This window comes from Sodiomyces alcalophilus (genome assembly GCF_042370955.1).
Source record: "Sodiomyces alcalophilus JCM 7366 unplaced genomic scaffold ACRALscaffold_1, whole genome shotgun sequence".
NCBI lineage: Eukaryota > Fungi > Ascomycota > Sordariomycetes > Glomerellales > Plectosphaerellaceae > Sodiomyces > Sodiomyces alcalophilus.
Window position 1 is genome coordinate 4226669 of NW_027263532.1, and position 25500 is coordinate 4252168.

Consider the following 25500-nt stretch of genomic DNA (forward strand, 5'->3'; position numbering starts at 1 on the left):
GATTGAATAAGTACCTACGGAGTACAGGTTCGTCGCTGCCTTGGGTAGTTTTGCTTCCTTGATGATTCTGAGGGGAGAAATTCATATGGTGTCTCACTTGGTTACGGAATGCCTTGTCATAATCTCACCCCAAGTGTCACGACTTCAACTCAAATGGCAATACTATCCAATACCTACAGCCCTAGCTGAGACCGGTGCCGAGTGCAACACCAGCTTCGTTGAACACTCAGGCACCGAGGTCGTAGTATATACACATCTCCGTCCTAAAGTTGTACAGGAAACAATGCCGGCTGCCCTCGCCCTGCTCCCACGCTGACCGCCAGTCTGTCAGCATATCACGTATGTCCCTGACGTAGTGTCTCTCCGTCGTCGTCACCGACTGCTCGAGTTTGCGCCAGCTCTCCCCGTCAGACAAGCTCGTCTCCTGGATCAAATCCAGGATCTGGCCCGTCGTCTCAACCGCCAAGATGGGTCCCTCCAGGAACGTCTGTACCAAGTTCGCAGCGCTTTCTTGCGCCTTTTCCACGACGGTACGACGGTTGAACTTCTTGCTTCTGTTCTGGGCCACGAGCACGCGCACGTCTTGTTCGGCGTGCGTTTCAGCCGCTGTTGCTGCCGCCGCCGCTGCGGTCGTCACGTTCTTGACCAAAGCCTTGGAATCCCGTTCGCGGATTTCGGCTCGGAGCCAGGACACGAGTTGGGACTTGCTAATCTCCACGTCTGGCGTGTTGTCCTTCTTGCCCAAAGTCTTGATTTTGAGCGCGTCGTCTTGCTTTATGATAATCACCCACGAGCAGCTCTCGTCGCGATGCTTGGTCAGCAAATCTTCCGGCGACCGCGCATCGTTGGCGAGCTCGGCACTGATGTTGTGAGCCCACAGCGTTCGTAGGATTTCTATTCCGGTCGATCGCAACACGGCCGCATCGAAACCTCCAACGAGCACATCGCACTGTGACATCCGTCAATAGCTGGTCGACCCACTCCCCCGGAAGACGTTGATTGATACTTACTCGTTTAGTATTGAAGATACTTGGGTTGTCGTCCTCTGCTTTCTTGAGGGACGCCTTTACCCCAGTTTTCGGTACCCGTGCGAGTCTTTCCCAGGCTAGATTGAAGCCGACGGCGTGCCGTTCTTCGAAATGCCCGCTGACTCGAGGGCGGTATTCCTTGATTAGGCTATCATACCGACCCCCAGCAGCAAAGACATCCCTGAATTTCTTGTCGTAGAGACAAGAGAACAATATCCCACCCTTGTAAAAGCTCTCTTTCAGGCTGCTAAGCGGGTTGATGTAAATCTTGCTCACGACTCCGAGCCGTTTGGCGTATTCGTACACCTCCTTTAGGTGAGCCAAGGTCGACGCGGCCCTCTGGTACATGTTTGTACCTTCGAACAGTGTCTTCAACTTGGAAAAGGCCTTGCTTGGGGTGTCTACATCGATTTGTCAGTCTAGCGTCTGTTTACCCGAGGCTTTCCTGGCTTCGCATCTGATAAACCTACCTCTAAAGTCGAATCGCTGTAGCTCATCAAGGCTCATAGCGGAGACTCCCACCAACGGAGAACGAAGCTCTCGCCTGAGCTTCTGAAAAGTATGATCATGAATATTAAGTTTGCTGAGAACGTCCGCCACTGCCTGGCGCGAGTTGTGCTCAACCCGACAGTACTCCAGGATGAGCTGGAGAAGCTCGGAGTGGCCAAGATGAAAACACATCTGTACCGACGAAAGCGAAGGGAACGTCGTGACAATCTCATCCAGAACCTTGATCACCTCGGCCTCCTTGAGAGCCAGATCCAAAGTATCTGTGGTCACAATATCGAAGTCGACCTCGCCAAGCATCAGGGGCTGGCCGTCCTGTCGGTCCCGGAAGATGTTGCCAAAGGTATACGTCCGTTGCACTGGAGGGCCTCCCGTTTGCTTGGCAAGCGTTCGTGCGTGGCTCAAGGTCAGGTCATAGGGTAGCTGCAAGACGGTGCCGTGAGAATCGAGAAGCTTAACGACGTTGTCGCCGTACTGTGCCGCCTTAGGATAGATCATATTCCTGGGCATCTCGAGCGCCCCATGGCGGCGGAAAATAGAGATGAGCGTCTTCTTGACAATGTTCTGGTTCAACACGTCGGTCTGGCTTGGAGAGCCGGCGTGCATTTCCCAAGCGTAATCCTTGGTTTGCTCCACGGGGCGCGAGAACAATGTCGAAAGCATCTTCTGGTAATATGGCGAGCTTGGGTCAGCCAGACCTGCCAACGTGCGCCTGATCGTCTCGTTCTCCATCTGGACCGGAAGCTTCCCGCTACGGAGCAGCTCCACACTCGAGGGCCGATCTTTCGGGTTGTGGGTTAGCAGTGAGAGGACGATCTCCGTCTGCGTCTTCTGGGCTGGCTTAAAGTCTAGTGGCAACTCGGGAGGTGAGCGTCGCAGCTTGCCGATGACGTCGGCTCTTTGCATTCCCAGCATCGGAGGGTAGCACATCTCGAAGAAGATGACCCCTAAAGAATACATCTAATTAAGTGTTAGCCGACGAAGGAGATGCACATCCATCGGGTATGGAAGAGGCGGATAGAGCTTACATCGACTTTGAGACTATAAGTCCCTGTAGCTGCGGACCTCACCTCAGGTGCTGCGTACGAAGCCGTGCCAACGCTCCTGGTTATGTCGTCCGACTCTAAAGCATTCGCAATTCCCTTCTCGACGGCAAACTGTCCGCTCGTGGCCAGACCAAAGTCGCCGATCTTGACATTATCAACGCCGTCTACACTATGAGCAATAAAGATGTTCTCCGGTTTCAAGTCGCGGTGGACGATGCTGAGACTATGAATATGGGCAAGTCCTTCAAGGATCTGGCGGAAGATGCGCCAAATCTCGGGCGTATTCTGGTATAGTTTTCTGGCTATAAGATCGCGAAGCGTCTGTTTCTGGCATCAGTCTAGATCCATGCGGGACAACGGAATGGAGACCTACGCGTTTCTCGCAGTACTCCATGGAGATGTATAGTATAGTCTTATAGGGGCGCCGTGATTGGGTCTTTCGAGGTCCCAGCGTCTCTCGGAAGGCTTCCGGCGAAGAAGAGCGAGCCTCAACGTCCGAGGACGAGTCGTCCTCATCGTCGTCGGCATCTTCATCATCGTCATCTTCTTCACCGGACTCATCATAGCCGAATTCGACGTGCGGAAACCCACTCGACGACATGAAGTCGAGACCACCAGTACTGGTGGCAAACTGTATATTAGGCGGATGAGATAGTGTTTCCGTCGATGCATCGGCGTCCGTGGACGTCTCTCCTTCGGTGTCGGAGTCGTCTGGAATCTCTTCGACCCAGGTGTTGTAGTATCGTACTACGGCTGGGTGGCTGAGCTGGGACAGAAGCCGAACTTCCTTTAGAATCTCCGTCAAGCTGGCTTGGGATCGCTGGCTGATCTTCTTGATCGCGTAGATCTGGCCATCGAGTTTCTTGCGGGCCTTTACGACCTCGCCGAACCCACCCTTTCCAAGTCGGCCCTCTTCCACAAAATCCTCCTCGTACCTCGATAGAGTATGATTTCTATTCGACGATTCACGCCTTAATCTAGGCGTCAGACTTTGGGGGTGGAGGCTCAGCGACTGGAAACTCATGCCCGGGGAAGACGGTTCATCTAGTAGTACAGGCGCGTCTGTGGCTAGAAACTCGCTCGAACCCAGCTCAAAAGCTCGAGGGCGTTTCTTGCTGTCTTGCTTGAAGAATCTAGTCACGAGCTCCCGGAGGGGGTTGGAGAGCGCAAGGGAGTCAATGAGCGAAGAAGGGGCATGATACTTCCGAAGCACGTCAGCGCCGAAGATCATCTGTAAAAACACAACCCCAAAGTCCCAGACGTCAGTCTTCTGGGTGTAGGTCGGCCTTGAAGTCGCAGCAATCTCCGGAGGTAACCAGTAGGCTGACTTGGCCAATCCTAGGCCTGGTAGAGTCGGAGCTTGGGCAGATAGACTGTGCAGTTCTCTCTGATAGCCCGCATCGGAGAGCTTGGGGACGATCTCTCCAGTCGGATCCCTGAACAACAAGATGTTGGCCGTGTGTATGTCCTGATGCACGACAGACTTGTTGTGGAGAAAGCTCAGAGCGTCCAGGAGATCTCTAGTCCAGGCGCGGACCTTTCCGACCTCCAGATGACCGGCAAGGTCTAGAAGCTCCTCGAGACACCCCTTGTCGGCGAAGGGTGTGAGGATGGTGAACGTCCAGGGACTGGGGGTTTTGCGATCCCCGGTCTGCGCGCCCCTCTCGACGCGAAAATCAAGCACGTCGAGAAGGTTTCTGTGTCGGATCGATTTCAAGGACTCGAGCAAAGATTCGAGGGCCTGGGCTTGCTTCTTGAACAGAGCCACGTCCTTCCCGGCTGTCCGGAGCCGAGTTTCCTTGAGAGCAAGAATAGGGCATTCTTGGCCGATGGGCACGACAGGACGCACGATATAGATGGTCGAAACGGGACCCCTGATATGCTCGGATCTACCCGTCACGGCCTGGAAGACGATTTCGTTGCCAGTTTTATCGGTCGCCCGGCACGGTCGGTCAAAAACGATATGGCTGCCGTCCAGGCCGCCTTCGGCCGTGAGAGGGACGGGAATGAACGCATTATGGTCGCCCTTCTTCCTCTGCTCTCTTGCCCTCTCTTTCTGGCGCTTCAGCTCCTCCTCCAGCAAGTCGCCCAGCACCCGTTCTTCCTCCTTGCTTTGCTCTGCGCGCCTACGCTCGTCCGCCTCCTGCTGTTCCTTGGCTTGCTTGGCTAGCTGCTCTTCGTGGGCTGCCCGCTCCTGCTCGAGGGAAGGAAGCTTAAGTCCCTTGGCCTTTGCCTGAGCTGCGTCTTCTAGGATTTCTCGCACACCTTCAACGATGCGGTCGATCATCTCCTGCTCCTCCTGGGCGAATATCTTTGGATTGGTTTCAAGATACTTTTGGATCTTGAAGAGTGTGACATCACGCAGTGCGGTTGAGTCCTTCACTGTCAGAACAGGAGGGGTTTTAGGGTAAGTGGCGGTGAGAACGACCCCCAGAGTAATAGCAAAGTCATCAGAAGAGGGAGCCCGAATCCTGATATCGAATGACGGATCGCTTCGCTGCACCTCCTCAGTCAGTATATCGTGTCCGCAAGAACTTCAGAAAGGCCGAGGAAAACCCGGACTCGGAGTATTGAAGCCAGGGGGTAGTTTACCTTCCATGCACTCGTGGTTTCTTTATGTCTCATGAAATCTTCGCCGTATATTGCCTCAAGAACCATGAGCTCGTTTTGCTGAAGCTCGTCATATTCAATCTTAGTAGTAGCGTCTGGGCCCGTGGGCTTGAGGCCCGGGAAACTAGAGTCATCTTGTCGCGGTAGGTTGATGGCGGGCTTATTCCACACCCCAGATGGTTTCCACGCCATGGTGAGACGTTGGACGGTAGGAAGAATCGTCACAGCCAAAGGCCGTGAGTCTTCACTGCGGAAAGCCCATCCTTTAAAAAGCAGAAAAATGATATTGTTGCAAGTTGTCAGTTGATTGAGGTTAATGTTCAAACGGCGGACAACTAGCAACAGGAGGGGTGATCACTGGAGTTGACGGTATTATGTAATACGAGAAGAGGCTCCCGAAACGTATAGGTACAATGCCCCTACCTATCAGAAGCACCTCATACCGCTAGAAATTCCGTATCCTTGTTAATAGTGGGGCCGTACAAAGTGACACCCCAATTACGAGACGCCAACAAAGCCAGCGATTGCCAGTGCCAAAATTGATGTTCCTGTGCTACTTCATGTCAAGTCGTGGCTCAAAAGCCCCTGAATGCCATCGTGATTTCTTGCCATAACAAAGCAGCATGCCACGGTCTTTAATACATTTGATCCAGGTCTCACAGGTAAGAGTGATCGGGGCCGCGATAACTAGTCAGCTGATTGCGACTCCTCTGGGCCTTTCATGCTGCCCCATCAGGACACATGGACTGTTTATTGAAACATAGGTAGGATAAGTCTCCTTCTGTTGCCCTTTGATCTGATGTTGGTAGGTATACAGTGGTGATACGGTCCTGCCGGGATTTCAAACCGCAGAATCGTTGTTCAAACTTCTCATCTTTGGAAGTCAATGTGGAAGATTCTAGGTCGGTCGCCAAGGGTGGCTGGTTTACAGGAAGCGTGCTACGTAGATATATTCCCATTCAACTTAGTATCTCTGGAGAAGACTTTTGGGCTGACTGGAAGACTCGAGCGGCAACATCTGGCCAGTCCTGAGCCAAGCTATTAGAAGAGTCAGTATACATCCTGAGACCTGTCGGGAGGAGATGCAAAACTTACCATTCTCTGAAGACGCTAAACTGGGACTCCAGGACAGAGAGCTCTTGCCAAGCAATGTCTCTCCGAGCGGCTGCAGCATGGGTGTCAGTATGAAGGCGGGCATAAACGTCTTGAGCGGAAAGGTCGTACTACCTGCGCCCTTCGTATTTCGTGTTCCTGGACGCGAGACCCCCTTAGAGACGGTGCGCTTCGTTTTCGAGGTGTGACACCAGGCTGTACATCGCCCATCTTGTGCCACTGAACATGCGCATTTACAGTCGACACACATCTTCTCGCATGGTCCTGTGCACGAGCAACTCAACGCATCCCGAAGCTTGTTGGTTAGACTGTCGAATTCGGTTACATCTCCCTGCGAGGGACCCCTGGCAAGGAAAAGATCCCTCAGATGGTGCCATCCACTAAGCAGTTGGAGTGGGATGGCCTCATTTGCAGCATTCGGGTTCTCCGTCACCCAGAGTAACTTCCGGAGAGTGCCGAGGACACAGTTGGCGTCTAGAAACATGCCGCCGACCATGTGGGAATCTTCTAGGGTCAGGACAGCATGAGGGGTCGCCCGACCCGCGGGCATCACGAGGGTGTCGCCGGGCTCGAGGACGATGAACCTAACGGCATTGGGAACCCAGTCGTGGCCCAGCTTTTGGAACTGGGCGGTGTCAGAGTCGCAGAAGTCTTCGGGGAAAATCCACACCTTGAGCCCCCAACAATTACGAATCCAGGTGCCATCGGGGACATCGACGTGAAAGCCGGTCATGGAGCCTCGTTGGGCGAAGAGGGAGAACGTCATGGAGCTGACGAGGTCAATCTCCCGAGCCCCAAGCATAGTGGCTTGAGTCCGTTTCCCGGCGGTGACTTCCCCCGTCCAGTCCGCCTCTAGGCGTGAGTTGATGGCTGGGATGAGACTGAAACGGCGAGCATTCAGAAACGCAGGGCCCGGCGGCGCTTGTCCTAGGAACTTCAGATTGAGCAGATTGAGCGGGAATCGCCCGCTCGCAAAATCGGTTCCGTTTCGTATCTGCTGGACAACGGCTTCGACGGGCATTCTGACCGGGATGTTTCTTGTTGTGCGCATGTCCTGAACATCTATTTTCCCGCCCTTGAAATGATCTTGGAGCAGACATAGGAAATCCTCGCGATGGGACCGAAACGGGCTTGTCGGCCGTATCACTGTTGGCTTGTGGAGCGAGCCTTGCTGATCAATCAAATCCATCAATTCGTCTTCCGTGACGTACAAGACGTCGGAATCATTGAGTGGCTGGCTGGGAGTCGAGATCCGGGCAAACGGAAGATTTTGAGCGTCCGGAAATATCTGGCCAAGCAGTTCCAGCGCCCTCTGCCATCTCGATCCTGGCTTAGACCATTTGCTTTGGCTCCCTTCCCGGCACTGGTGAAGAAGGGACTGTATCATCATCTCATACTTTTGACGAATGGCACACTCAATGTCTATCGGTTGATGTCCTTGATGGGACTTTTCATTTGTTGCACCGTGACATTGCAGCATATCCGTTGCGTTGCCCGAACTTGTTCTCTGGGGAATCCGTGGAGGGGAGGGTGCTGCCCTGGTCACTTCGGCGTGCGATATGTGCTTCGTATTGCATTCGTCTTGCTGTCTGGTCTTACCCACAAACATGCCATGACTGGTGCTAGATATTTTCTTGCGGTCGAGAACAGCCGACAAGCTCTCACTGGATTGAATTGTCCGAGTATTTATCCCTCGTAGAGAGACTTCCTTACCCTCATGGGCTGTGGCTGCATGATGCTTTTTCCATTTCTCACCAAAGAACACTGTGCCACAACAGAGAAAATGGGGATAATTCCGATGTTTTCGAAAGGAGGATTGTCGATAGGTACTCCCACAAGGACATTGAATGAGATTCATATCCGAGGCCATGGTATGAGGCAGACGAGGCCCTTAAAGGCCATGCATGGATGTGTCAAGGAAGTGAACAGTAGCGTTGTACACTATTAGCTTCCATCACGTGATGGGCTAAAGAAGTCATGAATGCATCGATTCAGTGAAGGTATGTCCGTACCTACCATGTACTGGTACTTTGAGCAGTGCGCCAGACAACGCGGTTCACGGGTCTTCCCCACTAGCCTAATATAGCAGTCAAGTAAACAATGAATATCACCACTTCCTGATGCTGACCCTTCTCTTTACCAAGTCCTCTTTCTACACCATATCATATTGCCCAGTTAGCTTGCACCTTTCTCTTAACCAGTGATTTGCTTATTTCTCTTTTGCATTGTCCTTAACCATCAAACGTCTGGTGTGTCTCATGGCTACAAGCTATTGATGCAGAAGCATTGGCATTGATTCTTGCACGCGTGTCCAGACTTGAGAATGCTTGGCTGGGTTCTCCGGAAGGGACTGGAGAGTGCGAAAGGCCAGGAAGAGGCCACGGCCGGCGGTGGTACGTAAAGCCTACCTACAGTCGTTCTCGTTTGATTAACATACCATTTGTTTTGCTCCTCGCATCCCTCTGGCCTGCATCATCTTGACCATTGCCTAATTCCATCCCAGACGATACGACGAACATAGAACAACCCGATACTCCTGCTCCGATTTTTGCGGCTCGCGCGCTAAAAAGCGCCATCTTCGGCACACCAGCGCGACCTGACGAAGATGCCGAGGCAGAAGACATGACCCAACCCGCAGAGGAAAACATCGGCGACGGGGCTACGAGAACCCCCCCAAGGCCCCAGGGTATTCTATTGACACCTGGAACTGGGACATCTCGTCGGAAACGAGTTTCGTTCGACCATAACACTTTGAATAAGGCGAGTTTGGCAAGTGATCAGAGCAAAGGACGTACCGATGGCCCTTCGGCGGATACGCGCACCCTTTCTTTTCGAAGGGACAACTCTTCCACCAGGCGCAGACGGTTGGCCGAAACCTTGGAACAATCGCGTCGATCAAAATATATTGCCACCACCACCAACCCGACTAATAATATCGACGCGCCCAAAGCAAGTCTTTCAGAGGACGAATGGGAGGAAGATGAGGAAGATGACTTTGACGATAATTGCACTCACGACATGACCCTCGACCTAAACGAGCCCCATTCGCGATCCGGGAAGTACTGGAAATCCGAATTTGAACAGTACCACCAAGATGCCAGGGCGGAGATGGAAAAATTGCTGAAGTATAAGCAACTGGCCAAGTCGTACGCCAAAATGAAAGATGCCGAAGCACTTGATCTTAGCGTCAAGCTCAAGGAAGAACAAGAAAAGGTCATACAAATGGAGAAACGAATTACCGACATGGCCGCACTCATGGCATCGAAGCGACGACACACCGGCGACGAGGAAGATAGTTTCCAGCTCATGAAGGAGCTGGCCAAGCAGACGTCTCTGGCCGTTCAGTACAGAGACCAGGTGAAGGAACTTGAAGCGCTATTGAACGCCAGAAGAGACGACGACGGCAGCGACCAGGACGCGAAGGTACGAAGCCGCCGCCAGGCAGCCTCGCCACGAACACACAGGACACTACTCGAGACGCAACGGGAGTTACGACGTGCTCGAGCGCAAATCAAGGAGAATGGCGACCTGCGTGAGGAAGTAAGACGACTCAAGGCCGACCTCCGTGCCGCGGAGCGGCGTGCCACCGAGCTCGAGATTGAGAAGCAAGCACTAGGCGACGACCGGGTTCGGTCTACGTCCGAATCGACAGATATGAGCGCCCAACTGGAGAAGGCCAAGGCTGATATCCGCCGCAAGGACAACGAGTTAGGGACACTCAGGGAGGAGCTCCAAGCTCACCAACTAGAGACCTCTAAGAAAAAGGAGGAAACGAAGAGGGTCTTGGACAAAGCGACGGCCAAGATAGCAGATCTTAAGAGAGAGATCAGGCTTCTCAAATCTGGTTCGGTCGATCCTCCGGCTGGGGTCGCGCGTGTCCATTCGACGACTGCAAGCGAACTACCCCAATTGCGTTCCAATGCAGAGTATGAGGCAGGGCGACAAGAGAGCAACCCTCTCACGAATCATAACGGAAGAGGTAGCATCGACTTGGTCAGCTCCCTGGGCAAGAAACTCAATGAGAACTCCTCTCGCTACTCGAAAGCCAAGTCCAGAGATGATGCCGAGCCGAGGACAACGACGGCCAATGCTGTCGCAGAGGAAGAGGCTGTAAAGACACCTCTCCCCCACAACGCCCTCCGCAGCAGGGTCAATCTTGAGGAGCCACGATGGAAGCCGTTCATTCCCAGGTCACCGCGTAATAGGAACGACCTCGGCCCTGAAGTGAACGAAAACATTGAGATCTCAGCCGGCATCCCATCGGGACGTACACCCGCTCCCCTCCATAGGTTCGCGATTAAAGATACGGACTACATGGGTTCCCAGAGAGATGAAATATCTTACATGAACCCTCGCAACCTCGACATGGATGTCATGAAATCGAAGCTGAATAAGACACTGCCCCCCGAAAGGCGTGCAGCCGCCATTGCTCGGATTGAGCGTAGGAAGGCGGAGAGGAAACGTCTCGAGGCGCCCCATAACAAGGAGAACATAGACGTTTAAGGATGGCACATTGGGTTTTCTGGGTAATACGGCCTGGGTTGATCGGTGGAATTTGGGCGGCGTCAGGAACATTGTGGGAATGGTTTTACACATTACTCTGTCGCGAGAGAGCCTGGCGTTCTGGTGCACTCGAGCGAATAACTCCACGGGATAGTAATGCCGGAATCTTATCACTCTACGACCCCAAATTACAGAGTGTTTTGTTTTCCTTTCCTTTTTCTTCAGAATGGCATAACTGACTATCGGCAAAGGCGACGGGCTTTGGTCATGATACTCTTTTTTTTTCTCTATTTCCTGGTTGTCCATTGCTATGATCCCCCTCATGCGCTCAGTGTGCCCTTTGTACTGGGAACTTCGCCTTCCCTTCCAGGAACCTTGGTAATGGCGGTACGTATCGCGACAGCGAGGGCCTTGAATGCACTCTCGGCGCGGTGATGATCGTTCTGACCCCGGATGCAGTCTACGTGGAGGGTGACGCGGGCAGCCTCGGCGAAGCTTTGCATGGTGTGCGGGATCATCTCGCAGCTCAGCTGGCCAAGCTTCTCGCGCTTGAGGCCAAGATCGATGACACTGTAGGGTCGGTTGGAGAGGTCGATAACGGCACGTGAGAGGGCCTCATCGAGGGGTGCGTAGGCGTAACCGTAGCGGGCCAGACCAGCCACGCTGGTGAGAGCCGTTCGGAAGGCGGTACCAAGAGCGATGCTGACATCTTCGGCAGTGTGGTGGTCGTCGACTGGAACGCAAATCATTTCGTGTCAGCCAAGCAGAAGTAGGGAGAGAGTTGCGAGGTGACGGGCATAGTGGGGTGGGGGATGGATGGAGGGGCAAAAACTGACTGTGCAAGTCGCCCTGGCAGGCGATCACCAGACTCCAGCCGGCATGCTTCGCCAGCGCATGAAGCATATGATCAAGGAAGCCGATTCCCGTGTTAATGTTGATGATCTGCGACTTGCTCGACTGGGAAGCATGACCCTCGCCGCCTATCGCGGCCGATAACCGTGAGTCAGTCTCGGGTGGGAAGGAGCCGCCATCCAAGTTCAGCGCAAGCTGGATCTTGGTCTCGTTGGTGTCGCGGGAAATGGCTGCCCACCGGGGGCTCGATGATGTTGACGACATGGCTTGGACAGTCAATAGGATGTTGTTGATGGCACGTCGATTTCGTCCTTGTTCTGTGACACAACACCACACTTGTCTCGAGAGCCTCGAAACTTTAGATACAATACCCCGCTAGTGGGTCTAACTGGCGCCACTTGTCACGGCGTGTATTACTCCGTATCAGGAATTGACCAATCCGATGTCAGATAATTGCTGCAAAGCCACCGGCTTCCACGGCGTTCCACCGCCTTACTCAATGAGTAAATGTGGAGCACTCTTAGTAACGGCAGAAAGACCAGCCATTGCTTTTTCTCCACGCGTCAAGATTTAAAGGACAGACTTTGCTCTTTCCCATCTACTCTCACCTCTTCAAAAGAGGACACATGCCTGGGTCGTGACTCGGGAATATTTCCCTTCCCATACCAACACTGGTTGCATATACCAGTAAGGGCATAATTGGCCTGTTTTCTCTACTCATTGAGGAGAATCCAGTGTTCGCCTTGCTCAAGAGACTTGTTTTGTTCTCAGTCGTCTTCGTGGGCTGCCAGTATAGACATGTCTGACTTGATGGACGGCTTCTGGCGGCTTCCGCCGGTTGCCAGGTAAGCACTGCCCTAATCCTTTCTCTCTTCGAAATGGGTATACGCAACATGCCATGCTAACATGAAATCAGGACTCTTTCCGCGGTAGTATTCGTAACATCCGTCGGTGTCTACACCCAATTGATACCGGGACACTTGCTCGGCATGCATTCCTCTCTCATCTTCACCTTTCCTCCCCAAATATGGCGCATCTTTTCCAATTTCCTCATTACGAGGCCACAGCTGGGCATGCTATTCGATACCTACTTCGTCTACACCTATACCAGGTCGTTAGAGCTTGACAATCCGAGGTTCTCCAAGCGCGAGGACCTTGTTTGGTATTTCATCTTCGTCTGCAGCGCCATTACGGTAAGCGTCGTCCCGTCCATACACGTTCTGTCCCCTTGGTCACCGTGCTTTGTCCGTCTCGTCCGTGCCGTTCTTTTGCTTTGCACCTCGTCTATCTGCCCGCATAGTGTGCTCCCACTGCTATCGCGGTTCCTGAAAACGAGGAAGATTACCCCTGCGGCACAGCCAGCCCATATTCACAAACCTCAAAGGGCTGGTCTGCGGCGTAGGCATGGTGGGATGACTTTATGGATGACCCGTACGATGAAACTCATCGCGTTCGGGTGGTTTCGAGCTCCCTACATTCTTTCACCTTGCATGATGCCTTGATGTTCTGCCGTCACAGCAGATAAGAGCCGAGCTGATACCTTGCTCTAGGCCCTTTGCACTTACCTCTTTAGAGGCGGTTTCCTTCTTTCCACCCTAATCGTGGCCCTATGTCGCACAGCGACCCAAGATCAGCGGGGCATGAAAGCCCAAGTGTTTTTCCTGACCATCCCTGCCCAGCTCATGCCCTTCGCTATGTTGCTCATGACTCTCGTGTTGGAGGGTCCGGGCCGCTTCCTACAGGAGCTCTGCGCCTTGCCCGTGGCCCACCTTTACGACTTCCTTACTAGGATTTACCCGAGCTTCACTGGTGGTAGAAATCTGCTTCCTACCCCTGCGTTCCTCTCTCGTATAGTCAACACAACGCGCGAGATTCGCCGCAGCTACGGCACGCTTATCCGTCCGCCCGCAGCACCATCTTCAGGTCAAACCACGGGGGCTTCAACTGGAAGCGGACCTCTACCTGAGTCCTGGAGGTCGAGGGGTCCTGGAAGGCGTCTGGGCGATTGAGTTGAAGTTGGGAATTGTATACTATTCTTAGCGCTTGAGGAATGAGTTACGATGTAAAATTGATGTTTACTCAAGATGAAACTGGGTTTACATGATTCCATGGCGCCGTGCTGTATATGATTTCACCCAAAATTCCACGTTGCCACCCTACCCCGTGTTCCCATTGTGCGGGCTAGAAATAAATTGAATTTGACCTCTCCAAAAATGTTACAACTGCCATCATCTGTATATCATGCTCCGTCCTGTATTCGGCGGGGAGTCGTCATTCCTCCTCGTCGCGTTATGGGATGGCGGAGGGTCGCTGGCCAAAACCGGCGCGGCCCCAAGTGGCCTATCAGGGAAACGGGTCCCGGGCTGAGAGATGGGATCCGAGATGTTCAGTGCCTCTGAACCCGATTGTTCTTCACCCCCCTGTCCGACGCTATCTGCTGCTGTGGCTCCTTGGGTCTTGGGTCGCCCAATCCTGGGAATGGAAGAGAACAGACCAGGTGAAGTCTTGGAGGTCTTGGGCTCCTTGTCGGAAGGTGGAGGTCCTGGCGGTGGAGGAGGAATGCCGTTGGGCAGAACGGTATTTCCTTGCTTCTTGGTTGACGGCGAGCCCCTGCCAGTTGAACCCTGAGGCGAGGCCCGTCCCGTGGGAGTCTCCGAGCGGTTCCCAGTGGCGGCCAAGTGGTCGTCCGCTGCATTGAGGTACATTTCCATGGCGTATGAATCGGCTGCGTACGTCTTATGATGGCCCTTTGGTCTGAGAGGCGACGACTTGGCAGAATCCCGGGTTGCGAAACGCGGGTCATAAGCTGGGTGAGAGGGAAGCGTACTGCCCGGCCTATTCTGCTGGCGACGGGGGTCGAAATTATAGTGGGCTGCATTTCTGGGGTTGGCGCTGCCGCTTTCCTCCATCTTGTCGTAGAATTCGGCATGGCTGGCGTATCTCTGTTGCTCCTTCAACTCGTACTCGGATGAGCGCATAGACGGGGAGTTCTTCGGGTCGCTGAAACCTCCGAGGGGGCTATGCTTTGGGGTGACAAAGGGGCTGGCGTTGCTCCTGTCTGGAGATTGGGCCTGGTCGTCGGCGGCGTTGGCTTCGTCAGCGAGTCGCTTCTTCCGGCGGCGGTAGTAGACGACGATGATTGCGATGGCTCCGACGAGGAAGAGCCCAACCCCGACAGCGATTCCCACGATAGTGCCCGTGGTCATTTCATCCGACCCAGCCCCACCCTCGCCCGGTAGAGTCGTGTTGGCGATGGTCAAATTGAGAAGCTCTTGCTCAAAGATTTTACCGTCGCCCAGCTCAATTAGATCGCCGAGCTTAGGCTCTTGGTCGCAAGCTGCCTTCAGAACCTGGAGGACTAATGAAACATGTTAGCTTCGCGAAGTTTGATCATGTCGAGGCAAAATGTGCGCATACAGTTGGACAGATAGTATGTCTGTATCTCGCTGGTCTGGAGGCAGGCAACACACGACCAGTGACTGCTGCTGCTAAAGACATTGCCGTCGGCAGTACAGTAGTCGAAGTTCTGCTCGCCTGGCACCGAGAGCCCAGTGCCGACAGCTTCCGCCAGGGGCTCGCATGCGTAATTGATCATGCAGGGTGAGTGGATCGCGGTGTCGTTATGCCACAAGCAGGTGTCTAGTGCAAAGCGCATATTGTCTGGCAGCTCAATCAGTATATGTCGATAGTCGCCAGGGAAGAACTCGAGGTCTTAAACATACACAGCATCCATTGGAGATCACTGTCGTCGCCATGCACGTCGGTACTTTCTCGTAGGCACTCTATGCAGTTCCTGTACCTGATGCCCTCGGCCTCGGAGGTGTACTCATCGTCTCGGCACACGATATCGGAGCGTCCGATTGACGTTTCTGTCGAGCCCAAATTCTCGTCCGCACCCCCAAGACATAGCGCTGCGCAGTCTGAGCCGGGGTTCACATATAACGTCGAAGCGGTCTTCAGGAGAGAGGCCAAGTACAGTGCTCGCCAGGGGCGTTGATGGGTGACCATCGTGAGCAGAGGCAACCGCCGCGAATGGTGCGGGAACGGAAGGATTGTCGTCGAGTCGGGAGAGGGGATTATGACATTGGAATCATCTGCATGTCAGGAGAATAGGATCCTCGTCAAAGAGCAGGAGACAATATATGGTGAAGGGACGAATATAGCAAGCTCGCTTGTGACGGGAATATGGCCATAACCAGATAATAAACGGGCGACGGATGGCGTACGCATGCGAGATATTACTGAGAGAAATATTAAGGGTGACAGTCAGTTCCGGGATGTTGACACCAAATTCGGACAAACCCTTCTCGGCATGTGGCACTGGGAGACTAATCGGATGCGCGTCGTCAGCTCACCACGCCGCCTGTCAGGTCCGAACTCCCAGTAAGGTACATTCTCCAGACCAAATAACCACCTGATGTTAAGACTTCGCATGCATCGTTCAAGTTTTGGTAGAGTAAAAGGACAGAATAGGGTATCGAGTTGCATCTGAGAATAGTAGCAAGTGCCAGCGTAGGGTCCAGCCGAACCATCAAGATTAGCGGGACCAGAATTCAGCCCAATCAAAGAACAGGAAGCTTTTTGAGCTTTCTTAGCATTGTCGAATTGAACCAATTACATCGTTGTGTGGTTGTACCGGCGGCAAGCTGCAGGAAACGACCAGGGGGCAGAAGAGACCGACTTGTGATTGGCCGATATGTCACAGTTTAACTGGGTCCGAATCGAACAAGATGTGGGGCACGCGGGAGAACCGTTAGGGCGCCGCCCCAGTAGAAGAAAAGCCAAGATCCGGCTCAATGGTAGTACCTAGCTACAGTACCAGCCACACATGGCATAAGGACCCACTTCCACTTTCTCTGGCGCCTCTGACCTGTTAGCAATCCAGCCTTTCGACACATGATAAAAGACACGCGTCAGAACGCCCAGGCCCGGAAAGGTACGTATCAACTCCTACGAGCGGGGAAATCAGGCCATCAGTGCAGGTTGCAAGTCTGGGCAGGCAGGTTTCACCAGTGCTGCTCTCCATACAACGAACGTATGGAGTATCAGCTAGGCGGCTCACCTTTCCCATGCCGCCGACATCAGACGAGGAGCAGCAACTTCCATCGGCCAACACGCAATTTTGTTATTTGCGTCGTCCCCCAGCAAACCTAGTGGTCTGGTCGGGTGTTTACATAACTATCCTAACCGAGCACCGAATCGTCCTACAACGAAGCAAGGTCCCACCACGGATCTCGCTCCCGTAACAAGAATAGAAACAAATGTGATAGGCGCTGCAAGTCATGCAGCCCAATCATCGCTAAGCATCTCTTTAATCTGCCAGTGCACACAGAGTTCTCCCAAGCTCTCGAGGCTGGACCCTATGTGCAATCGCTTTAGTCTCGAAATCCGGAAGGCGCTCGGTTATTCGAGTCTTCGTTGGCATGTCAGTCTGATGCTATTTTTATCAGGCGGTGGGGTTAAGAGCTTTGGACGAATGCATGCAGTGGACACGAGACTCGCGGCTACAAAAGACTCGCCGTCTCCCATACCGTATCGCCATAAGATGGGTTCGATCCCCGGTGCCGTATCTCGCAGATGTCTAGACACCACCAACCACTCGTCAATATTTCGCGAAAGGACTTGAACGTTCTCCAAGATCTGCACACCATGATGACATCTAAGAAAGATGCCCGGCTTCATTTGACGACGCATTTTGGCTCTACGGTTTGAACTACATGCTCTCACCCTAACTTCTGGTCAGTCAGCCTACTATTAGATCATTCCTGACAGTCACACAGAGAGTGTTCTAAAAGACAGCCGTCACTCCGTGGAATTTGACCACGTCTCAATTGAAACTCGGTTCACTGGCACAGGTTTGAGAAAACAACATGCAATGTGTACGTTGTACTCGGCACCCAGCCCTCATACCCATTTCAGTTGCTTTGGTATTCTGGAGCATCTGTATATCAACCAGGTCAAGTGCTGTCGCCGCCAGTCAAACTCCAGTATCTCGCAAGTTCACACAGGGATAGAACGATGCACTGCCGAGTTCTACGTCGAAAAAAGGAATGGGCCTTGCAACTCAATCCTCCGTTCATACGATCCTTCAGGCTGTACATGCCGGGCAGTGAATCGAGTGCTGAGGAACGCTGAGGACCCAACCATTTTTGAAAGTCTGGCTATTCTTTGTCGACTCTCCCTGACTTGTCGGACTTTCTTTCCTTCAAAGCTTCGATCTTCGTCTAACTCTTCCGTCATGTTGTAACCCCATGACCGCGTAGGGGGCCGAACGACAATCAAAGAGCCGAGGGCCAACAGTGTTGCACGTACATAACGTGGGGAGCACTGGCCTCACTCATAGCTTCGAACGGCGAACAACCAAGGTCTTCTGCATTTCTTGTGCCGATACTAGGAACGGCCTTTGACTCGACGATACTCCAGTACTATGGTCTATTCGTTTCCTGGGCGGTATGTATGCGATCCAAACCGTGAGTCGCTCCACCAGGCTCATAGATCAAACGCCCTGGATCCAAGGACATGTCGACTTCAACGTTCCTTTGTCAACCAACGTTCCTTTGTCAACTGATATCGCCTTCTTCCCCTGTGAGTGCATGATTGTCGGTCGCTAAATGGCAAACACCTGGCCAATCTCCCTGTTGTTTGCAAGGGCGCATTTTCCGCACGAACACCGTCTGTATACTCATCTCCTGAACTTGTTTTGAGCCGGTTACTGCACGTGAGTTCTCATCAGCAACTAGCTACAGCCTACCATGTTTTCTCGTCTGCGCCGCTTGCTCCAGGTTGGTTACTGTTCATCCGCAAGGCTTCACCGTGCAAGTGGTGCTTCCGCGCTGTTGTTTACAAAACTCTCCTGCTCGGCTACAAGGAGGCGGTAAGTGGGAGCCGGCTCGGTGATTCATAGCAGCCCTCTCGGCCGAGTTGGGATAAGATACCCCCGGTGATCAAAGGTTCCATGGGAGCATGGTTACTACGTCGGACATGCAGATATTCTGCCGTTTATTTGGGAGAAGACGTCCCAAAACATGTCTTGGCATGACTTTGTGTGTCCATTCACTCCACGATGAGTAAGATCAACCGCTGCACAAGTACAACGTAGTACTCGCGCCTCATCGATAGCTTCTCAAACTGTGCCGCTCCAGCCCGTTCCCCCACCAGTTCATATAGGTAACCTTGATCTTATTGTGATTTTCCTTGGTGTTCAATAGCCTCGGCCTTGTCCGCCACAGACTTTGCATTTTGGTCGTCGAGAGGCCGACATGAAAAATGGCTGCAGAACCCATGGACGATTTGATATACCTGCCATATAAGACTGGTCAGTTGTTGGTTCGGGTTTCACAAACCTAGAGTTCAGTGTCGGCAAAGAAGGTGTCTGCTCGAGGTTGTCAAGCAGTTAGGTGGGCTACGGCCCCTTGGAAGCAAGTTTTGCAGTCGGATTGACAGAGAATGGACACAATAATCATTCTTATAGCCAACCAAAGGTTGTAGGCCGACTGTATTCGAAGGCCAATGTATGAGGAAAAAGGAGTTCGGTGAATACCTAGATGTCCAACATTGCCAGTCGCGGCCGATGACGATCCATGGTTGGCGTCATACAACAGTCGCCGCTGATTCCCGAGCGCGCGGGACCATCTGGTATGTTGTGTTAGTACAACGTATACAACAAACGTCCCAGTCGCCGCGACCTTGGAAACAAAGAACATGAGACACTAAGCTGCATACGCGAGCTTTGTACAACGTAACTGGAACTCCCCCGTCTGGTACGGAAAACACAGCAATGGGTCTATCATCTATGACGTGAGTTTAAGGAGAACACATCATCCTTCTAACCATGACGTGGTCACCGTGCAACTGTCCTAGTCTCGGTAAACCGCGCCTTTGCCCGTTTCCTGGGGTTTACCATCTAGGCGGGCTCGTCATACTTCGTACAAGAGGTTTCTGCAGTCCTCGAGCCTCGAGGACCTATTCGTACGCTCGGTTTTGTCTTGGATGCCCCGCTGGCGCTAAAGTATTGGTGGCAGAGTGCGAGGCAGCGTCTTTTATTGGTGAAAGCAGACAAGGATAGGCAATAATCCTCGGAATGATCCTGTCTTGTCGCGTATTGGGCGAATCAAGCATGAAGTTCGCGGGCGAGGAGAGGTCGGGGGAAGATCTGCGCTTGATTGGTATTCACACACTGCCAAAGCAGAATGCGGTGAGGACTCGGGCGCTTGTGGATGCCAGCGATCAGAGACATGAAAGACAAATCAGAAGATAGACGAGCATCCCTCCCCAAGAGACTACTGTATGCAGAGTCTGGTTATCTAGGTATAACGTGTTCAGGTGGCGTCCGGCAATGTACCCGCCTGTTATTCTGTCACTTGCGTACCTGGCGACTGTATGTAGATGGGGACCTCTTCGAGGCATACAACCCTGGGCGGCACCTGACCTGAAAACGCGGGACCACTAAGGTTTGCAGAACACGCACGATTAACACCCAACAATACAAGGAAAACGGCTCGAAGCACAACCCAACATGAATTTTGCCCGTGGACGAGTTCAGTTTGTGGAGTAAACAGTATTCTTGGCATTGCCTCTTTTCTCTTTTTCATGCTTGCTCCTTTCCTTCTCCTTCTTTTCTTTTTCTTTCCTGTTTCCCGTCCTGCTGCACCCATACATCGTCTGCATACTCTCATGTATCTGGAGCGCTGAGGGCGAAGTATATAATTTAAGTCATTTCGAAGAAAATAAAATCGGGGACAGGTGTGTTTGCATGGCCCTTCGGCAAGAGTGGAAAAATAGGCAAAGCGACAGAGTCGCCCATTCCATTCACCGGTCAAGCCGAGCGAGCCACACTCTCGGACCGCTGAGTGCTATCCCGACAGTTTGTTTCCTTTAACAGTCGCATATTCAAATATAGCCTATCGTTGTACAAAGTCGAATACAACCGGGGGAGTGTGTGGACGGATGCCACCAGGGCATGGGGGGAATAAGAAGGATGGAAGGTAGGGCAGGTCGTCAGTGGAGGAAACAAAGCACTCGGAACATACAATACACTAAACGAGACTGTCGGCCAAGTGATTGGCGCTTACTACTGGCTCCTCGTTGGCTGTTTTTTCCCACCTGTGCTCCACCTGGTTCACGCATCATCAGCACCAACTGAACCAACATGCATATCTTTTGCCTACAGTATGGAGGCAACTGCTTCTTCGACCGCAGGAGCAGGGTCAGATAGTCCGCCAGTGGTCATCTCTCCCCCAGCCAGCCATTATCAGGAGGCGGTACGGAGAGTACGTACTTGGACTCCCCACGTCGAGCCTTCCATCATAATAATTGATTAGCACCCGCCAAAGGACTTGAACCCTCTTCTCCAATCTCTTTCCCCCTCAAATCTCCCCATTCACCCCACTTCTGTCTATGTTGCGCTTATACTCCCCAGACACACACCAGGCTTATATCGTCGGGGCGAGGTAGTCGTCGCGCTTCATCTCCTTCGTCTTCTTCCGAGCGCACAATTCTAGTCGATCAGTGAAGATGCGGATCGGGTGCCTTCAGTTTTCGCCTCAGGTAGGCGACGTCGACAACAACCTCAACAGAGCCGATGCTGTCCTGAGCAAGGCCAACCCGGAGGAGCTTGACATCTTGATTCTGCCGGAACTGGCCTTTTCCGGTGAGTCCAGACGTGTTCTTGTTCCTTCATCATCTATCCTTTTCCGCCGTTTCCGTCTCCCGCCCGGGTGTATCTAGGCACTGGGCGCAGTTGCATCGGGCACGAGCGTGTCATGTTGCGGAGCCTCTCGACTATGGGGCCACTTAGGGAAGGGAGCTAACACAGTTCAGGCTACAATTTCAGATCTCTGGAACACATTTCTCCTTACCTTGAACCTTCTGGCTCTGGCATTACCTCGCTTTGGGCCCGGACGACAGCCTTGAAATACAACTGCACCGTCACCGTCGGATACCCGGAGAAGGTGGATGTGTCAGGAAAATGGCCAACTGGACCGGAGTACTACAACTCGGCGATTGTCGTCAACGGTGATGGTGAGACCATAGCGAATTACCGCAAGAGCTTTCTCTATTACACCGACGAGACCTGGGCATTAGAAGGGGATGGAGGGTTTTATGAGGGTTATATTCCAGGTCTGGGACATACGTCCATGGGAATTTGTAAGTTTCTCAATCACATTTGCTGCCATTCCGACTACATGAGACTCATGCTGACCCTCTCGTTGCAGGCATGGACATCAAGTGAGTAACACTCTGTGATCGGCTTTTTCGGTGCGCATGTGGCATTAACATTCGAATCAGTCCCTACAAGTTTGAGGCCCCATGGCATGCCTTTGAGTTCGCCTACCATATTCTCGAGCACCAGTCGAATTTCGTTATCGTATCCATGGCCTGGATGACGCGGGAAGATGGACGACTATTCAGTCGCATGCCCAACGAACCGGACATGGAGACACTAACGTATTGGGTCACCCGGTTAGAGCCACTCATCCGTGCCGAAAACGATGAAGAGATCATCGTCGTCTTCTGTAACAGAACCGGAACAGAAGAGGAGGCTGTTTATGCTGGGACGAGTGCTGTTGTCGGCATTCAAAATGGCGAGGTCAAAGTCTACGGCGTTCTCGGTCGAGGCCAAAGAGAGCTCCTCGTCGTGGACACTGACAGCCCCCCATATGGCAAGCTCCTGCACCGCCCGGAATCCGAGCATGTCGCCTCTGAAAGCGAACAGCGGGAATCGGGCACTCCTCATGCGCAGGCCCCATCGCAGCCCTCATCCCAGGCCCCATCGCAATCCGCATCTCAAGCCCCATCGCAGCCCGCAGACCAGTCTGCATCGCACTCTAACATTTCGGAGTCCTCGAATAGCTCCACATCTACGAAGAAGTCCAAGCCAGCGCCGCTAGTCCATATCCCACCGCCGCCTTTCCACGATCCACCCCCGAGTCTTGCCTCACAATCTTCGACCGCTCGCTCGCCAGGAGGGGACAGTTTTGACATTCCCACTCCAAGTGCTCCGAGCCCGACTCCGATGGCAATTCGCCCCAAATTGATTATTCCACAATCACCGCCACTGCAACCCTGGCAAGCTCTGAGTCCGCAGCCGCAAAGTAGCCAGTCAGCTTACTCCGTGCATTCTCTCCGTTCCGTTCAATCGGTTCACTCGGTCCAGTCGAATCAATCTGTCAGGTCGAATGAACGACCCCCCGCAGAGAGCACTCCGTACCCGGACAGCGGCGTCCCTTTGAGCGGTTATCCGCGAAGGGCCCCAGATGTGCAGATCTACGGAGGGCACGTTTCGATCATGCAGACCCAAGATTACTACAGTCCCATTACTCCGTTCGATGACTTAGCCTCGCCAATGTCACCATCTTTCTTTCTGGACCCAACCAGCGTGTCGCGTACACCCGTCGAGCAGCGAAGCTTCAAGTGGCCTCCCATCACCAAGTCTACCTTGGTCGGACAGATTGCGTCTCGTCAGGAGGCTGCATGGGCCCAGCAAAACGAATCAGTCAAACGTCCCAGCAGCTCCCATACAGTCCGGTCTTTCACGAGTAACAATAGAACCCGGAAGGAAGGCGGTTCTGCATCAGAGGAACAAGCTCGTACTGCATCTGGATCTCCTCCTCGGAGCTCTAGCAAGTCGCGGCCTACGAAATTCGGTATAGACGAAGATCGCAACGCTGAGCAAGGCCACACCAGAGAGACGCATCCTCCTCAGTCATCATCACCAAAGTTCCGAAACACGAGCCGATCGCGGAATCATGGCCGTTCCGAGTCGACAGTTTCACATCACGAAGCCTTCCGACACCTGGAACGCTTTTCCCAGAGGGCAGAATCGACCGAGAATAGTCGGGCGACGCCAGACGAGGACAAGACCGCATTTCCGGATCGGCCACGCTCGCCAAAATCCCGCAATTGCAGCAGGAGCCGCCCAGCTGAGGGGGTGTCGTCGATCCTGATTGCAGCTAGCCCGAGCATTCTGCCCAACAGCTCGCAGGCTACTTATATCGACGTCTCCCTGGCCCAGGCTGCCGAGCATTCAAGACCCATGTCACGTCTCGGTCACACAAGATCGAGATCTGTCGCCGGAAGAGAGAACACCCAATCCTACGGCGCTCGTGAAAGGTCTCGAACCCCAGGCCGCAAGAGTACCCGAACTCCTTCGCTTGACCGGCGACCAGATACGGGCTTCTCCCCCCCAAGATTTGTGCCAATAGAGACGCCCGAACCTGGAGATTTGGTATATAAGGAGGCGATGACAGGGCTGGCTGACCGCCGGGTATCCAGCATCTCCCAGGCGTCGAACAAATCAACTAGCTCCCATGGATCCAGAAGGACCAACAGGTCCACCAGATCTAGCAAATCCAGCAAGTCTAGTGCCTCTTGCTCGTCTAAACAACATCGAGACTGTGCAGAGCAGGCAGAGTTTCAGAAATTTGAATCAATCATTTCGCCCAACTGTCCTGTTCACGGGGAACATCCGGGAGGCAGTTCGACTGGGAGTGGAGCAAATACACCGTTAACCCAGGAGGCATCTCTTGTGTCTCCCGATGCACTACCTGTTCGACCTGCAGACGCACCCGATGCGAAGTCCAGCTCCGGGGGATCTATCAGAAAATCTCCCGAGCTCTCGGATTCCCATGGTCGTCCAACGAGCGAGGCCAGCTCCCAAGCAGAAACGTTAGAGTCGGTTTCCGCTCGAACACCGTCCCCTCCGTCACATGAACCGCCAACTCCGAAGGCTGTCGTCATTGTGGGAAGCGACGACGGAATTTCAGATCCGGAGATGGCGTTGGCTTCCATGCCAGTCAATGAGGACACCAAGTCAAAGTGTACGAATGAGGAGGCAGCTGGCGCCACTCCCAGCTCAAACTCGATGATTGCTTGAACGGCCGCAGTGTCTCTTGATCTTACTTTTCTATGTAGTCCCTGGTCTTCTGCTCTTTTCTGCTCGCTTCTGTTCCTTATTTCTTTTGTTTTCCTTTCCTCTTCTCCTCTTTTCCTTTTTTTTCGGGATTCCTTCATGCCGTCTGTTTCTTAAGACTCGCCCAAGAGAGCGGTCCACGCCACAATTATCAGCAAGGAGTTTGGTCATAGCAGGGGATGGCCATGCTATGGTATTCGGGAACAAAAGGTTTCAAAATGATGGAAAGGTGTTCATGAAATGGTGTTGAGGGCGGGATTTCGAGTATGGGTCTCGGCGTGATATATACCATATATGTTATGACCATCTATATCTATCGACATGGTTTGTTTACACATTGAATCAATCTAAGATACTAGTCGAAGTAGCATGGAGAACCAACCTCATTTGCATATTGGCTGAAGGTAGAGCTATGAATAAGAATGTCTGTCTACCTACCTTGAGTATAAAGTTCTCTAACTGGCATGTATTACACTCTGAGATCCGCGAACGGAGTTCGGCCTTGATTGTCGCGCTATGTGTTCCTCCTGTCGCCATCGGCTATTTTTCGTGTAATATTTCGTGGCGTACAGTGGCTTACAGTATTGTGGTCGTGGCGGAGTGTGAGAATCCGTCGGATTCCTGCTTGCTGACAGTCCTTCGTCGAGAGGTTGGGGTCTACTTCGTACGAATACAAAGTACCTCCTTGCGGAGGTGAGTGATCGACCAACGACGGATTGCCGCCAATGAGGTCGCCATAGGCAAGTGGTGAGGAGTTTCCACAGACGAAACTGGTTAGTGCGTGTGAATTGCGGCAGTGGCCTTGCATTCAGCACACCGTCTTGGCAATAAATCTGGTTCCTATTGGCTGTTAGCGGGACCGCCACGGCGGCAATCAGATGGCGGAGACGGGAGACAGACTCAGTGTGTAAATTCAGCAAACTGTGTGGTT

The 25500-nt window shown here is 53.0% G+C and overlaps 9 protein-coding genes across 9 annotated transcripts; 3 read left to right on the forward strand and 6 right to left on the reverse strand.

The window, feature by feature from the left end:
- Positions 1–44: 44 nt before the first annotated feature.
- Positions 45–5383, reverse strand: ACRALDRAFT_1038305 (uncharacterized protein; the record flags this gene model as incomplete). Its single annotated transcript, XM_071015096.1, has 6 exons — positions 45–949; positions 1011–1429; positions 1499–2495; positions 2564–2902; positions 2955–5078; positions 5174–5383. The coding sequence occupies 6 exons, from the start codon at positions 5381–5383 to the stop codon at positions 227–229; spliced, it is 4812 nt and encodes a 1603-aa protein (XP_070879771.1). The 3' UTR covers positions 45–226.
- A 772-nt stretch (positions 5384–6155) lies between these two features.
- ACRALDRAFT_2024669 (uncharacterized protein) lies at positions 6156–7325 on the reverse strand (the record flags this gene model as incomplete). The annotated part of the gene is made up of 3 exons (XM_071020243.1): positions 6156–6229; positions 6287–6306; positions 6553–7325. The coding sequence occupies 3 exons, from the start codon at positions 7323–7325 to the stop codon at positions 6156–6158; spliced, it is 867 nt and encodes a 288-aa protein (XP_070879772.1).
- A 1302-nt stretch (positions 7326–8627) lies between these two features.
- ACRALDRAFT_1078655 (uncharacterized protein) lies at positions 8628–10807 on the forward strand (the record flags this gene model as incomplete). Its single annotated transcript, XM_071018797.1, has 2 exons — positions 8628–8697; positions 8826–10807. 2 exons carry the CDS (start codon positions 8628–8630, stop codon positions 10805–10807), a joined length of 2052 nt encoding a protein of 683 aa, XP_070879773.1.
- On the reverse strand, positions 10474–12005 carry ACRALDRAFT_1073529 (uncharacterized protein). Its single transcript, XM_071018111.1, has 2 exons — positions 11644–12005; positions 10474–11540 (listed from the first exon to the last, which is right to left on the reverse strand). Exons 1-2 carry the CDS (start codon positions 11921–11923, stop codon positions 11128–11130), a joined length of 693 nt encoding a protein of 230 aa, XP_070879774.1. The 5' UTR covers positions 11924–12005; the 3' UTR covers positions 10474–11127.
- Positions 12006–12457: 452 nt separating this feature from the next.
- On the forward strand, positions 12458–13668 carry ACRALDRAFT_2024672 (uncharacterized protein; the record flags this gene model as incomplete). The annotated part of the gene is made up of 3 exons (XM_071020244.1): positions 12458–12504; positions 12576–12852; positions 13210–13668. The coding sequence occupies 3 exons, from the start codon at positions 12458–12460 to the stop codon at positions 13666–13668; spliced, it is 783 nt and encodes a 260-aa protein (XP_070879775.1).
- A 219-nt stretch (positions 13669–13887) lies between these two features.
- ACRALDRAFT_2024673 (uncharacterized protein) lies at positions 13888–15667 on the reverse strand (the record flags this gene model as incomplete). The annotated part of the gene is made up of 3 exons (XM_071020245.1): positions 13888–15017; positions 15077–15319; positions 15382–15667. 3 exons carry the CDS (start codon positions 15665–15667, stop codon positions 13888–13890), a joined length of 1659 nt encoding a protein of 552 aa, XP_070879776.1.
- A 2029-nt stretch (positions 15668–17696) lies between these two features.
- On the reverse strand, positions 17697–17899 carry ACRALDRAFT_1059498 (uncharacterized protein; the record flags this gene model as incomplete). The annotated part of the gene is made up of 1 exon (XM_071016042.1): positions 17697–17899. A coding segment is annotated over one exon (203 nt), but the record flags the coding sequence as incomplete, so codon positions are not given.
- Positions 17900–19621: 1722 nt separating this feature from the next.
- Positions 19622–20334, reverse strand: ACRALDRAFT_205341 (uncharacterized protein; the record flags this gene model as incomplete). Its single annotated transcript, XM_071021673.1, has 6 exons — positions 19622–19811; positions 19833–19868; positions 19919–19938; positions 20020–20104; positions 20170–20221; positions 20310–20334. 6 exons carry the CDS (start codon positions 20332–20334, stop codon positions 19622–19624), a joined length of 408 nt encoding a protein of 135 aa, XP_070879778.1.
- A 563-nt stretch (positions 20335–20897) lies between these two features.
- On the forward strand, positions 20898–25005 carry ACRALDRAFT_1059497 (uncharacterized protein). The gene is made up of 4 exons (XM_071016041.1): positions 20898–21308; positions 21479–21805; positions 21874–21886; positions 21947–25005. The coding sequence occupies exons 1-4, from the start codon at positions 21173–21175 to the stop codon at positions 24531–24533; spliced, it is 3063 nt and encodes a 1020-aa protein (XP_070879779.1). The 5' UTR covers positions 20898–21172; the 3' UTR covers positions 24534–25005.
- Positions 25006–25500: the final 495 nt, after the last annotated feature.

What these genes read in the sequence shown, in the direction of transcription:
- ACRALDRAFT_1073529 (XM_071018111.1), bottom strand. Translation starts at nt 11,923, where the DNA reads ATGTCGTCAACATCATCGAGCCCCCGGTGGGCAGCCATTTCCCGCGAC. An exon ending in CTGCCAGGGCGACTTGCACA is followed by an intron (nt 11,541 to 11,643) that starts GTCAGTTTTTGC and finishes TTTGCGTTCCAG; the next exon opens with TCGACGACCACCACACTGCC.
- ACRALDRAFT_1059497 (XM_071016041.1), top strand. Translation starts at nt 21,173, where the DNA reads ATGCGGATCGGGTGCCTTCAGTTTTCGCCTCAGGTAGGCGACGTCGAC. An exon ending in GCCGGAACTGGCCTTTTCCG is followed by an intron (nt 21,309 to 21,478) that starts GTGAGTCCAGAC and finishes AACACAGTTCAG; the next exon opens with GCTACAATTTCAGATCTCTG.